General features: G+C 41.6%; 1 protein-coding gene across 1 annotated transcript in view; it reads left to right on the plus strand.

Annotated features, from left to right (window-relative positions):
- The window catches only part of PDIA5 (protein disulfide isomerase family A member 5), a 101,301-nt gene that overhangs the window by 46,101 nt on the left and 40,843 nt on the right, over positions 1–14,357 (plus strand). Inside the window, exon 11 of the mRNA XM_027678993.1 lies at positions 3,941–4,077. Coding sequence (XP_027534794.1) covers positions 3,941–4,077 — 137 coding nt within the window. The remainder of the gene's footprint in view (positions 1–3,940; positions 4,078–14,357) is intronic.

Here is a 14,357-nt window from a genome sequence, read left to right on the forward strand (position 1 = left end):
ATGAGGTGAAGTATTGAAAGCATCTTGTTCTACCTAAAGATCGCTATTTGCGGTCATAAACATTTGGGGGGTTGAATGAGCCTGTGGGACTGGCAACTGAGAGACAGAGACACAGGAAGAGTGTGCAAGTGTGTGTACAGCTGCTCTTTAACTGGTGCTAATCACCACATTATCAGTGAAGCTGAGAGAGCTAAGATAGTCTGGTGATGGAGGAATCCCGTTAGCAGTGAGCCCTGGGCATGATGTCATCTTTGTAACCCTCCCTTGTTTGCTGCAGTCACGGAAACAATACTGAAGTGAAGCTAATAAAAGGAAACAAACATGGGAAGGAACAGACTGTTGCAAACTATTGTAATAATACAGCTTAGCAAAATTGGTTCAGAATAAATGTATCTTACTTTACCGGTGGGACTATAATGGGGATGTCCATATGGTTAGCAGGTAGCCCAGGGTCTTCAGCAGCAGTAGACTGAGTGCTTCAGGATTTGGAACCCACAAATGAAGTGACAGCATCATTCCTGTTTGCATCAGGAGGCATGTGTACTGCCCAGAGGATCAAAGAGGAGGAATTTAGCCAAAGTCTGTAAGCCTCATGTAGTCGATTAAATCTTCAGATGTGAGAGATCAAGATGGCAACTCCAGCAACGCTAAGGAGATGATCAGCCCTGGGAGCAAGGATATGCCTTCATCACCTGCACTTTGTTATGCTTCTCAGTTCTGCAAGGATGTGGTTATCTCTTGGCTACCATATGTGAAACATTAGATGTTTGGGGTGTTTTTTTCCCCTGTCTGCCCACATAATATCCAGATAATCCCGGTAATGTGCAGTGCCTTTATATCAGTGCTGTGACAGCAAGTGAACACAGCTACTGGAGGCAAAGCAGAACAGCTGCAAGCTCTTTCCAATGATAATCTCTGCTAACAAGCCACTGTGGGCTTTGGCTGATATTTCAGCAGTCCAGAGCTAAAGACAGCTGTTTGTCCTCACTTAGTGCATGCTTATTAGTTTCCCAAAAGATGATCTGAGCAGTAGCCTTGTGCTCCTGTTTTGTATAATAAGTACAACTTTTAAGGAAACCACATTGAGAAATTATGTGTACTTATGTTTTGCCAGTAATTGATGCTGCAGTTAAAACCATATATGGGGTAAATCTGCTACATACATAATATTATATTACTCTGAGGAAGCTGCAGTGCAAGTAGTCAAATGGTATGGCAAGGGATTTAGGAAAGCCAAGGAGTGTAGTTAGAGAGCTACAGGGTGTATAGGCTATGTTTCAGAATAGTATAATATTAAAATCATATAAGGAGGTCACACTAATGCAAGATATTACTCTGGAGCAGGGGCAAGGCAGGGCCATGGCAAGGACAGCCAGTGCATTTTTATACTCTGCATGCATATGCTGTCATCATGGATTCTCCAAAGCAAATCCAGCAGACATTGAGCCATATGAAATGGCCTATTTATTGTGGACACTAGGTACACTGCAGAAAAGCAGCTCTTTTCCCTCTCCCCCCTTCTTGGTTTTTTCTCTCTAAATGTTACTGACAAAGTGCTGAAAGTACTTGATCTTATGCTGATTTTTGGAGAAGGACATGAAATAACTTAGTGAAGGTTAGCATTATTTAAATTATTGACAGGATGTTGTCCATGCTTTTTTCTCTCAGGACAAGAACTAATAGTTTGGAGGGCTCCAACACCTTTTTTTTTAATCTACTTATTGAAGGTGCTTCTTTCTTATGCTGAAGTGTGCTAATGCATCAGTCTTACAGACACTTAACCTCTCTCATCTTCCTAATAAACACTGGCTACTGTTATGTAGTTTCAGATGTTTTCATGAGATGTTAGAGACAAACCATCATACAGCCTTAATCTGACACACAGTAACACTAGAGGTGCTATCTTGCACATACCACTATTCTTTTTGTTAAATCTGATACACAGCTGTATCAGCCCAAATGGTAGGCAAGAGACAACTTCTTCCTGCCTTCAAGAGTTGCTTAGTTTGTCTTGCTGTTTTTATAGATTCCTCTCAGGCCCTCCTTTAGCATCAACTACTCTGTTAAATCAAGAACTTTTTCTGTGCTTTTAATTGAATTAGCTTTTGATAACTCTTCCGGACTTCTGTCATCCTAATCAGGTGTTGGATGTGCCTTGTGTCAGTTTTAAATAACATTTTAGATTTTGCTTGTTGCTTCCTCCAGGCCTTGAGGTGTTTCTTACCCACTCCTGTGTAGGCTTATTAGCATGCACAGCATTTTAAATTGGGCCATTTGAATAAACATCCCGTGCCCTGCTTTTCTAATTCCTGACTGAAATAGGTCATGCCAGGCCGTGCTAAACACCACGTTCTCCCAGTGCTTTGTAGACACTGTGTCCATGTTCATCAGGCTCTACCTACTCTGCCCAGGTCCCAAATCTATTAAATGTTGTGGTGTTTTCTGGAAAGCCTTCACTCTCCCAGGATACCTGGAGATTATTGGTCTCTTACAGGCTTGGCAGCAAGCAAACTGATTATCTGCTAAGCTTTTAGAGAGTAAACTCCTGCGGACGGGGACCCGCCTCTTTGTCTCTCTCCCCTGCTTGGTCAGGTGCAGCTCCAGTCTTTGCTTTGATGTTTACTTCTCACTATATTTATCATATAAGCAGCAGTAGAGGTGTGCATCACAGTTTTGCATGGATTGCTTAATATTCTTGGATCATACCCATTGCTTACATCAACAGAATTTGCTATCTGAATCTGTGTATCTCTCCACTGCTTTTTTTTATCAAACTAGACTTTCAGCCTAGAAATGAGCAGGGCAGGATAAATGAGTTATCATATGTTTGCCATTCCTTGTTCCAGGCAGATAACACAATAATACATTTTAATCAAAAATAGTAAATCTGTTTTCACCAGAGGTGGGGTCAAATCCAGACATGTACTTTGCCAGAGAATTTGGGGAATTTGAGGGGTATTTGGAACTCATTACTGCAACTGGCAATGATAAAATAGCTTCAAAATCTGGCTCCCAATGTTGGTGTGTTTGGGTATCCTTTCTGTGAACATTGCTTTATTAAATAAAATGTCAATTAGCATAGTTTAGTTCACAGCTGCCAAATTATCTTTTTCATGTACATTAATAAAAGCCAAAACCAATTGTTCAGTGGGATGGTGAGTGCTGAACTGGTCCAGAGGAGCTTACATTCAGTTTCCAGACTTGCCACTGTGTCTTTGAGTAATCTCTGTGGCTCTGATCCATCAAAGACAGTTAAACTCACGTGCGCTCATACTGAAGTTGGTAGAACATAACACCTTTTAGGTTAAGCATGCAATTGAGTAGGTTTGCTGAGTTAGGCCTGCAAGCCCACTGAGAGGGAGGACAGAGTGATGCTTCTCTGGGCCACAAGAGCTGTTCAGGGTAAAACCATATATTCCTGGGGAAATGGTGTGTGTAGCTGGCTCATGGTCCCAGCACTGCACCTCCTTCCTTCTCTCTCAGCCCTAATCATGCTGTCAGTATCCAAGGTGACGGGTTAAATTGGCTGTTTCTGCTCACTTCTCTTTTCTTTCGTTTGCTATGACTTCCGTGAACTGCAAAGTATGAATGCTGTGAGAAAGGGAGCATCCTGCTGAGAAGGGTGAAAGAGCGATAGAAAATGCATCTGATTTCTATAATGTAATAACTGAGCAGTCTGGTTATCTCCTGTCTCCATCCCCTTCCATTGCTGATCTGTCCTCATGAGCTTCTTGTGTTTTTTTTTATTCCTCCGTCAGTTTTATCTGCATTTCAGTGCTTGTGATTTCTGGGTGGGTACAATTATGGAAGCTGTTCAGTAGGGTTGGTGTGTCACACATGTGTGAACATCTGCACAAAGTGGTTCCTTACAGTCTGAACTGCCAAAATGACTACTTAGCACCAGAAAGCTGCTTTTAAGCTCTGTCTGTTTGTCTTGTAGCCCACAGGCACCTCAGCCACAGCCTCCAGAGACTCCCTGGGCAGATGAAGAAAATGTAGTTTATCACCTGACTGATGAGGACTTCGACAAGTTTATAAAAGACCATTCATCTGTGCTAGTGATGTTCCATGCACCATGTGAGTTTGTTTTCTATTCTGTACTCTTGAGCCAAATGCTTGCTGACAAAATCAGTGATGATTTTCCTTGGAAGTTTCACAGAACCTTGAACTCAGAGTCCAGGCTTTTCTTGTTTGTGATGATTGTTAAACACACAAGGCATGAAATGTTTGTGAAGTTGCTGACTTCACATTTAGGATGGAGATGTGCTGCTGGGAGAGGGACACTTTGTAGGCTGAGTCAAAACATAATTGAAGAATGTAATGATGCTTAAATAGTTAGAGGACTCATCACTTTACAGCATGATTTCCCATTTTCAGCTTCTCTTCAGTATTGCTTGCCTTCAAAGCACAACTCTGGTTGATTGAACAACTCAACTTGAGAACCATGAGCTCCTGAGTTCTTGGTCTTGGCTGCTGCTGTGTTGTTTTGAGCATTTTCACTCCTCTGCCGCAGTTTTTCTGGCAATGCCAGAAAACTAGATCTAAGTTCAGAAAGTCCCCAGGCCTTTTTAAAACTAATGCAGATCTGGTGGTGATACTACTTAACTTTTCTGGTGAGAATGCACTGGGCTGATCTTTTTCATTGCTTGAGGTTTTAGCTTGACCAATAAAATGCAGTGGGTTGCTTTCAGAAAGCTGTTCCAGCCGCATTGTCCTATATGCTGTTGGGTGGAAGAGTTCATTAACCTCTTTGTTCACTGTGGATGTAACTTGTTTCAGCTACATAGCTGGTTCTACCAGTTGGTTGTGTCTGCGATGGACAGTTCAGGTTGAATCTGCTATGCTGGGTGATACACAGCTTCTACCTCCTCTTACTGCTGTGCTGGCAGTGGCACTTGGGTGAGATGTTCATTTTCAGGGGCACGAATTTAAAGGTTAGAACTCTGGAGGCAGCCTGTGTGCTCACAGCTGAGGGTCTTGGCACAGAGGCTGAAATCCTGTTTCCCTTTAAGCCAGCAGGAGTTAGCTCCAAAATGCCTTTTTGAAGGTCTGCTCATAAGACTCACTTGAAAAACATACCATAATGAGTTTCCTTTGCCCAATGAAATGTCTGAGAATTTGATCCTCTGAAGCAGGTGACTGCTGTTTTGTCGCTGTGTTCACTGGATTATTTGTACTAATGAAAGTGGGACCGGAGATTAACGCCTGGTCTGAAAAACAAAACACAAGTAGCAGAACTGATGGAGCCTGGTTTGCTCAGGAGTTATCCTTCATTACCCAAATCCTTCCTTCCCTAGATTTCCATGCACCCCGGTGTGCAAGTGACAGCATGGATTGCTGCTCCTCGGGAGCTGTACGCTTGCTGGTTTGGCTGAGCAACTGCTGCCAAACAGAAATGTAATTCCTAAATTTCCCTCCTTTCCCTCTCTCTGCACAGTGGTGTGGGATGTGTACCTTCTCTCTAGCTCTGAATCTCTGTATGTTTACAGAAATTTAGTAGTATTTAAAAACTTTGCCTTTTTTTGAGTTTGTAAATGGGCAAAGGAATCCAGTCATGTATTTGGGAGGAGGAAGAAGGGGAAGAAATAGACAGTTGGCCCTGCAAACCTTATTCCTTTAGGAAGCCAGATGAAAAATAGGTTAATGTATACAATTACAATCAGATTTTATAGTAAGTTCAAATTAGTTATAAACCTTAACAGGGTTCTGTTCGGGTTTTAGGGTTTTTAAATATTTTATAGGACACAAATAATAGAGTTTTAGGAATAATAATATTACATGACTTATTTTGAAGGAAGGGCACTTCCAGCTAGGTATGTTTTGTACTAGGTGGCATTCTGTACCAAGGTACAGCAGTACTTTGGCAAATGCTGTTTTAAAAGTAAATCAAATGCCTAAATTGGGCTTTTGCAGTCTTCTGATAACATTTTCCAGCTGCTCAGAATTGGGATAAAGAATATTCCTTACCAGAACAACTCAATTTTAAATGTAGCTTGGATGTTTGGGGCATTTTATTTACATTCAGGTGGTAATCGTATTGCCTATGTGCAGAATCCAGCTTGATCATGTGTAAAAGATCTGTGTTTGTAAGAATCCTCTCTGGGCATCCTCAGCAGAGTGTGTAAGGCTTGCAAACTAATTAATGACAGACAACTACCATAAACAGTTATCTCCATGATTAAAAGCTCTTCTCTTAGCACTTCGTAAATGTGTTAATGGAGTCACCTTATGAATATTAGGAGATAAATTACTCCAGTAAAAGAAGCTGAGCAGCAAACATCTTACTTGTTTTAACCTTGGTAGCTCAGGAGGAGAGAGTTTTTTCTGAAAATTATGTATTAATAAAAAAAAAATGTGGAAACAGATGTGCAAAATAGGCCTATAATGCAAGATATACTTCTGTGTAACTAAGAATAAGCAAGGGGATTTCAAATACTGGCCTGGAATTAGCAAGTACTTAAAACCCTGTGTCACCATGCAGCATACATGTGACTGGAGTTTTTCTAGCAGACTGTTGGGGTTTAGCCCTAGCTGCAACTCAGCCCCACGCAGCCACTTACTTGTTCCCTTGTGGTGGGATGGGGGAGAGAATTGGAAAAATAAAGGCGACAAAACTCATGGGTTGAGATAAAGAAAAAGTAAAAGCCATGCACAGGCAAAAGAAAGCAAAGAATTTGTTCACTACTTTGCATTGACTGGCAGGTTTTTGACCATTCCCAGGAAAGCAGAGCTCCATCACACATAATGGGGGCTTGGGAAGAGAAATACCATCACTCCAGATGTCCCCCCCTTCCTTCTTCTTCCCCCAGCTCTGTGTGCTGAGCTCGACACCATATGGTCTGGGATATCTCTGTGGTCATCTGGGGTCAGCTGTTATGGCTGTGTCCCCTCCAACTCCTTGTGCACCCCCTGCCTCCTCAGTGGTGGGGTGGGGTGAAGAGCAGAAGAAGCCTGGACTCTCTAAGTGCTGCTCAGCAATAGCTAAAACATCCCTGAATTACCAACACTGTTTCCAGAACAAGTCCAAATCAAAGCTCTGTACCAGCTACTGTGAAGAAAATGAACTCTATCCCAGCCCAAACCAGCACACATACACTCAATCTTGTGTTCATGAGAAGCTGTTTCACTAGAGGAGAATTATTTCAGTGATGCTTTAATTGCATATTCAGGTGACCAGTGCATTAATAGAGTGTAGTATGAAAAGGTGTGCGGGGAATTGGCAGCTTTTTATCCGTACCCTGCCCCTCAAGTGCTGAAGATACAGCTGAACCAAACAGAACCAGGTAAATACCTGTGAACTGCACAATTAGGCACTGTGATGAATGTGGCCAATTGGGTCTCCATGCCTGTGGCTTTTAATGATCATCCCTGAGGACCACACTATAATTATTTACAATCATTTGCACTTACTGACCCAATCAAAGGCATCGCAGGATTTTGTGTTTCTGCCTGGCATAACTAAGTTCACGAGAGCAGTTACATGTGATTTGAACACATCAGGAAGATCTGCAGCATGCAACTTTCACCTCTTGAGATCAGAGACCTCATACCTTTTGTGCAATAATGTATCACAACCATTAAACAGAAGCTGGGCTGCTTCAGGTCCTTACTGCCGGCCCTGAGATAACGTGGATGAGCGTGGGTGGGCAGGATGAGTTCATCCTGCGTTCATTTTGCAGGTCAGTAGGGACACGAAGCAGGATTTTTAACCTTCTGAAACTCCTTTGTAAAGCCCTTAAGAGGATGTTCAATAAATCTGAATATTTAGCATAGGTAAAAAGCGACCCAGACAGTCAGGCTCTGAAGGAGCTCTCCCTCCCCATCCATCTGTGAGGGGTGTGCAGTGTTGTGCTCGTTACTTAAACATTTTGCTGAAATTTCATAATTGCTGGTGGTGAACTTAGTGTTATCCTGGATATATCCAGACTGGAGTCTTGCAGGGATCTGAAGTGTTTTTTCGTTGTGGTGAAATGAAAACTGAGTTCTCCTGCACTATACGAAAGAACAAAGAAACGGCCCTCTCTCCCTAAGGATTTGGAGTTTCTGCTTGGATTGATCATATTTAGTAACATGATATAGCAGAGCTACATTAGCAAGCCTTTTTCCAAGCCTGTAACAGAGGATTTTTTTGCACCAACTAAAGCTATTTCTGTACCATAACATAACTAAAGACACCCATGCGCAGCTTATGATAGGCTTCTATTAGCAATGAGAGTAAAGGCTCCATGTCTGTATGTGCTTCTCGAATATCTGTGCCTACAGCTGATCAATTTATTTAGATGCCCAAGATGACAGCTGGGTTCTGAATGTCTCTAAATATGGGTAATGCTGCCAGTCAAGTGTTGTTAAATGCTTTAGTGACATGGGGACTCGGTGGGACTTCAAATGTTCCCGAGTCACTTGAGCACAAGAAAAGCGCCCTGTTTGTGTTTTCAGTTTCCCCATCAAACTGTTTGCTGAGTCAAATGCAATTTTTAAAATAATTCTGTCCAAAATATTTGCCAAATTAGTGAGTGTTGTAGTCTTTCTGACTCTGTTTTGTCAAAGGGATAAAAACCCCACACACTTGCCTTTCTACATTTTTCTTAGCATTTTTCTCTACCCAACCAAGTCACTGATAAGTTAATTCAAATGCTACTGAATGGTGATTAAAGTCCAGAACTGGAAGTCAATTCAGAAATGGATTCTAAAAGTGTCTGATTTTCATGCACAGGAGTTACTTTCATTATGTTTTGTTAACACAAGTGACATTGCTGACAATTTAAAACGTACCCGTTCTTGCAGCCTGATGCAGAATAATGTCCTGGCACCACTACAAGCTGTAGCCTCCCTGTGTACCTTCAGCAAGCACAGTTCTGAGTAGTCTCTGATGCTGATTGGTGGTTGTAGTCAATCACTCCTGTTTGCTTGGGGTTGCTTTGCCCCCCTCTCATACCCCATCAGCCAGAGCAAAGTTTGTGGTCCAGTACTGATGCCAGAGGTAACAGAGGAGAAAAAGGTGCTTTGGCTGTACTGTTACTGTGAGTGTGCATTTGCTTTTTAAAGGATTAAAGTATTAAAATCTTTTTCCTGCAATGTTTTTCCTTGTATGTGAGCTTAAATTCATGTTAAACCTGTGCTCTTCCCAGTCCTCTTCACAGGGCTTCTTCATAGGCTACATAAGCTGATTGCAGGACTTAAGGTTAGAAAAAATGTCAATATCCTTAGTAGGATATTGGAACCATCATGGTTTTTCCTACCTTGATAAGCAGGGAAGGCAGAGAAGATGCAGCCTAATAGACCTTTGCTTGCTTCTTCCCAGTGGAAGGGAGGACAAAATTAAATCTTGAAATTATAAAATGCACCATAGTTTTGGCGTGTTGTTGAAATGTCTGTGAAATTCCTTTCCTGTTCTGAGATATTTTCATTCCCTTTAAAAACGAACCCCATAAATTATGCAGTTGGTGCTTTCCAAAGTCAGCTATTCAACTGTGCAGGTTTTTAATTGCCCAGGGAGTGGTTTTATCAATTTGTCTTTGAAAAACAGCTTTTCACACCCTTCCCTCCTTCCCCCTCCTTCCCTTGCATTAAAACCCAAGGTTTTAAGCCACTTTGTGAACTCTTTATTAAGAATCCCAACCAATTAGCCTAGTACAAGATGAAGGCCTCCAGCTTCTAACTAAGCAGTGAACTTGGATCTCTCCCTGCCAGCACACCATCATTGGTTACAGTGGCCTGGTTTTTGTTTCTTACTGCTGCATGTGGTGAGATTAGGATGTGGGAATCCATTGCTTACCTTAAATATAAAGTAAAGCAAACCCAAAATGTGCACATGAAATCAAATCTATTTCTTTCAAACCATGTTTTGCAACTATAAATAAATAAGTCTCCCTTTCAGACCCCCACTGGTTCCTTATGAAAGCAAGGTACATTACAGCAAGCACTAATTGGGATGGATGTTGGCAGCATCAACTGAAAGGCCACGAGTTGAAAAGGCTGAAGAATAATCTACTCTGCAGCCTGAAAAAAATAGCCTTTTTAGCACAGGTCAGCAGCCAGCCTTTGATAAAGAAAAAAAGGAAATTATTTGTAAATAAATACAGGTTTTCCATGCTAATTCATTATTCAATCAAAGTTTTTTTTAATGTCATCCAGTGCAATTGCACCAGTAGAGGTTAAAGGCTTGTGGGTTATCCAAATGTCAAGCAGCACTAAACGTAGAATGGATAGAAATATCCTTTAATTTTTATTTGTCCCTGTTGTGTATGACATCTGTGATTTTTAAAATAAAATGTTGGCTGTGTTCAGTGACTACATAGAGAGCTTTTGGCATCTGCCTTCAGATGTAAAGCCTCTGGGATAAAGAGAAATGGTAGGTAGCTGGGAAGCTGTTCTTGTTAGACCTGTGCAGGTCTGGATTACTGGGAGTTTGTAGCATGTAAGGCAGGTTGTGTATTTGGAATCTTGTCAGATGCCATATCCTTGTGATGCAGTTGTGTATCCTTCTCCATGGGATGATACTCAAGGAGACATTTGTGTGTCAAGGTGCTCAATCCTGTTCCCACTAGACCCTGCGAAAATGTTCTCCTTGCTTTAGAGTAATTACAGAAAGCTTTGAGCAAGGCAAGCTTTCTGGACTGTGATGTAGGTCATAGGCAGTATCTGTCTCTGGTGGGTTTCTTGGTGAAGCAGTGCAGATGTGAGGATGGGCTATTGCAGTGCCCAGATCACCGAAAAAACGGAACAGTTGTGTAAGGGCACTCGGATGATGAGTGTTGCTGTTTAAGAGTCTGGACAGATCTATGAAGAGAAGAGATCTGCTTCAGTTTCATAATTGTGCTTCCTGACTCTCTACATCCCATAGGTTCCTAATTTTAATGTTGCCTTAGTGTATTTTTAATGGGATGTATAACAAAATGTTTCCCCGTGCAAGCATAAATTATGCCAACTTTCTGTTCATTGTATGTATGTACTTCTTAGCTGAATGTTACTGTCAGGCTCTTGGAGCAGATATATTCTTCATGTAAACCAGTTAGAAATGGGTAAATTCTTGCCTTCTGAATCTGCTTCCAATAAAGTGAGCGAGTTCTGACTGTTGATTTCAGAGAGAGGAGGTCGGAGACACTGACTAGGTTCTTCAGTATTTAAAAGCATGTAAGTCTACGGTAGGATGTTGCTTGATATTTGAATATCACCAAAAATCTTTGGGCCTATAAACAGTTCAGTGCAGTGACCTGCCAGTGCAGTGACCCACCTCATTAAACTAGTTACAGGAATGATTTTCAGGGAGATTTAATCACACATTAAAACAGAAGTTCTTGAAAAGGCAGCAAATCAGGAAGATGAAGAACCCAACATGGATTTTTCCTTTGATGACAATCCCATTTATGTTTCTCGAGGATTTAAAAATAAAAATCAATATAGATTTTTAGTGGTACTTTCTATAAATAGGAATGTGAAGAGTATAAAAACCCTAATAACTAGCTTGTGCAGTAAAACTTGACAGGATACCTAATGAAAAGGGCGAAGCCAGAAATGACTGAGTCCGTTGTCTCTTTTGTGTTGGTCTTTTGATACTGGAGCACACAGTTCATATGAGATTATTGTCTTTTTGAAGCAGTTTGTGCTCTTTGAGTAGAGTAAGATCATAAAAAAAAGGATGATCCAGTGATAAAAGTGATAGTCTTGGCCTGGAGATGTGAAAGTTTAGTTCTTGCCTTGCTTTGATTTGTACAGTCATGACCCAAGTCACTAAATATTTGTCTCAGTTTCCAATCTGTGAAGTGGAGATAACATTTCACCTTGCGTGGGAGTTTTATCTAGCGAGCTATGCCCAGACTGCAAGCTGCTCCAGTATTGCATCAGTTGAAGTATGGAATGCATGTGAACATTGCAAAGTGAAGGAAGTATTCCCTGGCTTCTGGCAGATGTCCGTTTTTTGGGCCCCCAAGTTTAGGAAACCCCTTCTGCTACTGGGTTATCACACAGCTCAGATAAGATTATCAAAGCTTGAGCTGATGACTGGTTACAGCCCATGCCAAGACTTGAAGGGAGGAGCCTTGACCTGCTCTGGTTCATTTTCACAACAGGAAGAGTGGCAAACCCAGGCTCTTGTGGTGTTTTGGGCTGCCCTACCTTTAGTCTGCATCTTGACTTGCCTTGTGGCATGGTGCTGTTCTGGGGACACAGTGTGTACATTGAATCACTTACTTGGTAGCAGTTGTGGGTATTGAGGGCAGAATGCAGGGTAGCAGGAAAGGAGCTGAGCTGTATATACTTGGATTTTGTGAAATTTGGTAGATTTGTTCAAATGCATTGCTGTATGCTCGTCTCCAGTAGGGAGCAATTAGTTTCTCTATTAAAGAAGACATTTGCAAAGGCTATTCCAAGCAGGAAAAAAATCTTCCTGTGAATGTGTGGCAGGTGGTGTAAAGGGAACATTAGTTTCTTTGGGGATTTGCTGCCTCATTTCTCACCCTGGTACTTCTTTCTCTCTCCCCTAGCAAGTCCTTACTGCCTGAGATGATTACAAAGGAGTAACTACGGCCAAGGGGTAGCTGAGAGGTGACAGCTGAAGGGAGAGTCCCCCCAATCTCTGGGTATTTGTTATAGATTATTTAGGTGTTCAGAGTGGTCTTTTAGAGGACTTAGGTAATTTTAGCTGTTAAAAGTCCGCATTTGAATGTGTGAATTGGGTCACTGTCCTCCTGCAAGCTTGACCCCAGTGTACATATAAGCCCTTAATATGCTCTTGTGGTGAGTTCTGATAGGAATGAAGCATAACTTATTTTTATGGATTTACTTTGCTTGCCTCTAATGATGGGTTAACAGTGGGAATTAGCTTTAGGAATTAACCACTAGGTTGGTTTTTTTTCTGAAATAATTTAATTTCCTTGCTTGGATAAGCTCAATATACAGTGCAGGGTTCTCATTTGGAAGGTGCCTTACAGTATCTCTGCTACTTGAATCATTACTATTAGAGTTTTCATTGTCAAGTTTATCTTCCTAAATACTTTATGGCTTCAATTTTTATTCTGTGGAAGGTAGAGTAGAGAACTTATGTAAAGAGTAAATAATGAACAGAGAAACCTACAGTGAAAGATTGCTTGCCTGCCTGTCTACTCCTTGTGCCCTTTCAGATGGTGAGTTGGCAAATGTCTTTCTGAGCTACTAATAAATGAATCCATTGCTTTGATACTGAGGCATTGTGCTGATGGAGAAACTGTGTCTTTTGGGGTCCTGACTGCTTGTGGTTGGCCGACCATCCCAGCATGCTTCTCCTAAGTAGGTGAATAGATCTCAGTTGGTAGGCACCTCTGCTCTGATTTTGGACAAAAGGTGTGCATTCTTCATAGTATCTCTTCTTGATACTTGACTTTTACAGATATCTGCACAGTAATAGCCAGTGTCAGTATTGCTTTTAATGCCTGTGCACCATAAGCTTGAATGCTTTGGGATGTACTTTTCCTGGGAAGATTACTTTGCATTGCATCCATTTTGCTGATGTCTTGTACAAATTGCATCCTATGAAGTAATTTGCTTGTTATGCTGTTTTTGTGAGCTGAACATCCAAAGCTATTTCATCTAACCTGTGCTCTCTGGCATTTTCATTGCTAAATCCAAAGCTTAAAGTCTTCCATAGCGGGATAAGAGTGTGAGGAAAAGCAATGCACCTTCTCTTGCCTCCCCAAGGCAAAATTTTTTTGTTCACCTGGCAGTGGAGAAGGTGGGGGGGGGAGTCTTTTTTGGATGCAGAATAATTCTGATTTTGTTGAGAAGGAAACCTTCTGGTGGTATTTTTCATAAACTCTCAGTAAGTTCACCTTAAGGCAACTCTCTTTCACATTTCAATAGGGAAAGATTAATTTTCAACACCTACTCAGGGCCGTGTTCCTCAAAGCTGGTGTAGGAAGTGTAATTCATATCTTCCAATGCCAGCTGATGCACCTTCCTTCTCTTCCCTCCCAGGAGGGATGATAGGAGGCATCATCGCCTCCCAACACTGATTTCTACCAATTGCACCACATAGTCTTGACTAAGAGGGTATATACATGCAGTTTAATCTCCAATAGCTGGAAGCTGAAACCACATTAGGAATGAGAATGAGGAACGGTGTGATTTTTTGGGGTTTAGTTTGTTTTACATAAAGATGTTGATTAGCTTAAAGATTGTTCCTGGATGCATGCTGGACTCTGTGCTGTGCAGATGGAGGTATATTTTTTCAAAGACTACTTTCAGAAGCCTGGCACAGCCAGGGCTCCCTGTGAGCTTAGAAGCAGAGAGCACACACTCTGAGGGTGAGATGGAGCAGAAATATCTCTCCCTGCTTGACTCTCAGGAATCCCTGGGAGGCAGCAGCCTTGTGGCTGAGGTTAGCC

The sequence above is a fragment of the Neopelma chrysocephalum genome, unplaced genomic scaffold (assembly GCF_003984885.1).
Source record: "Neopelma chrysocephalum unplaced genomic scaffold, ASM398488v2 Primary Assembly neopelma1_44, whole genome shotgun sequence".
Lineage (NCBI taxonomy): Eukaryota > Metazoa > Chordata > Aves > Passeriformes > Pipridae > Neopelma > Neopelma chrysocephalum.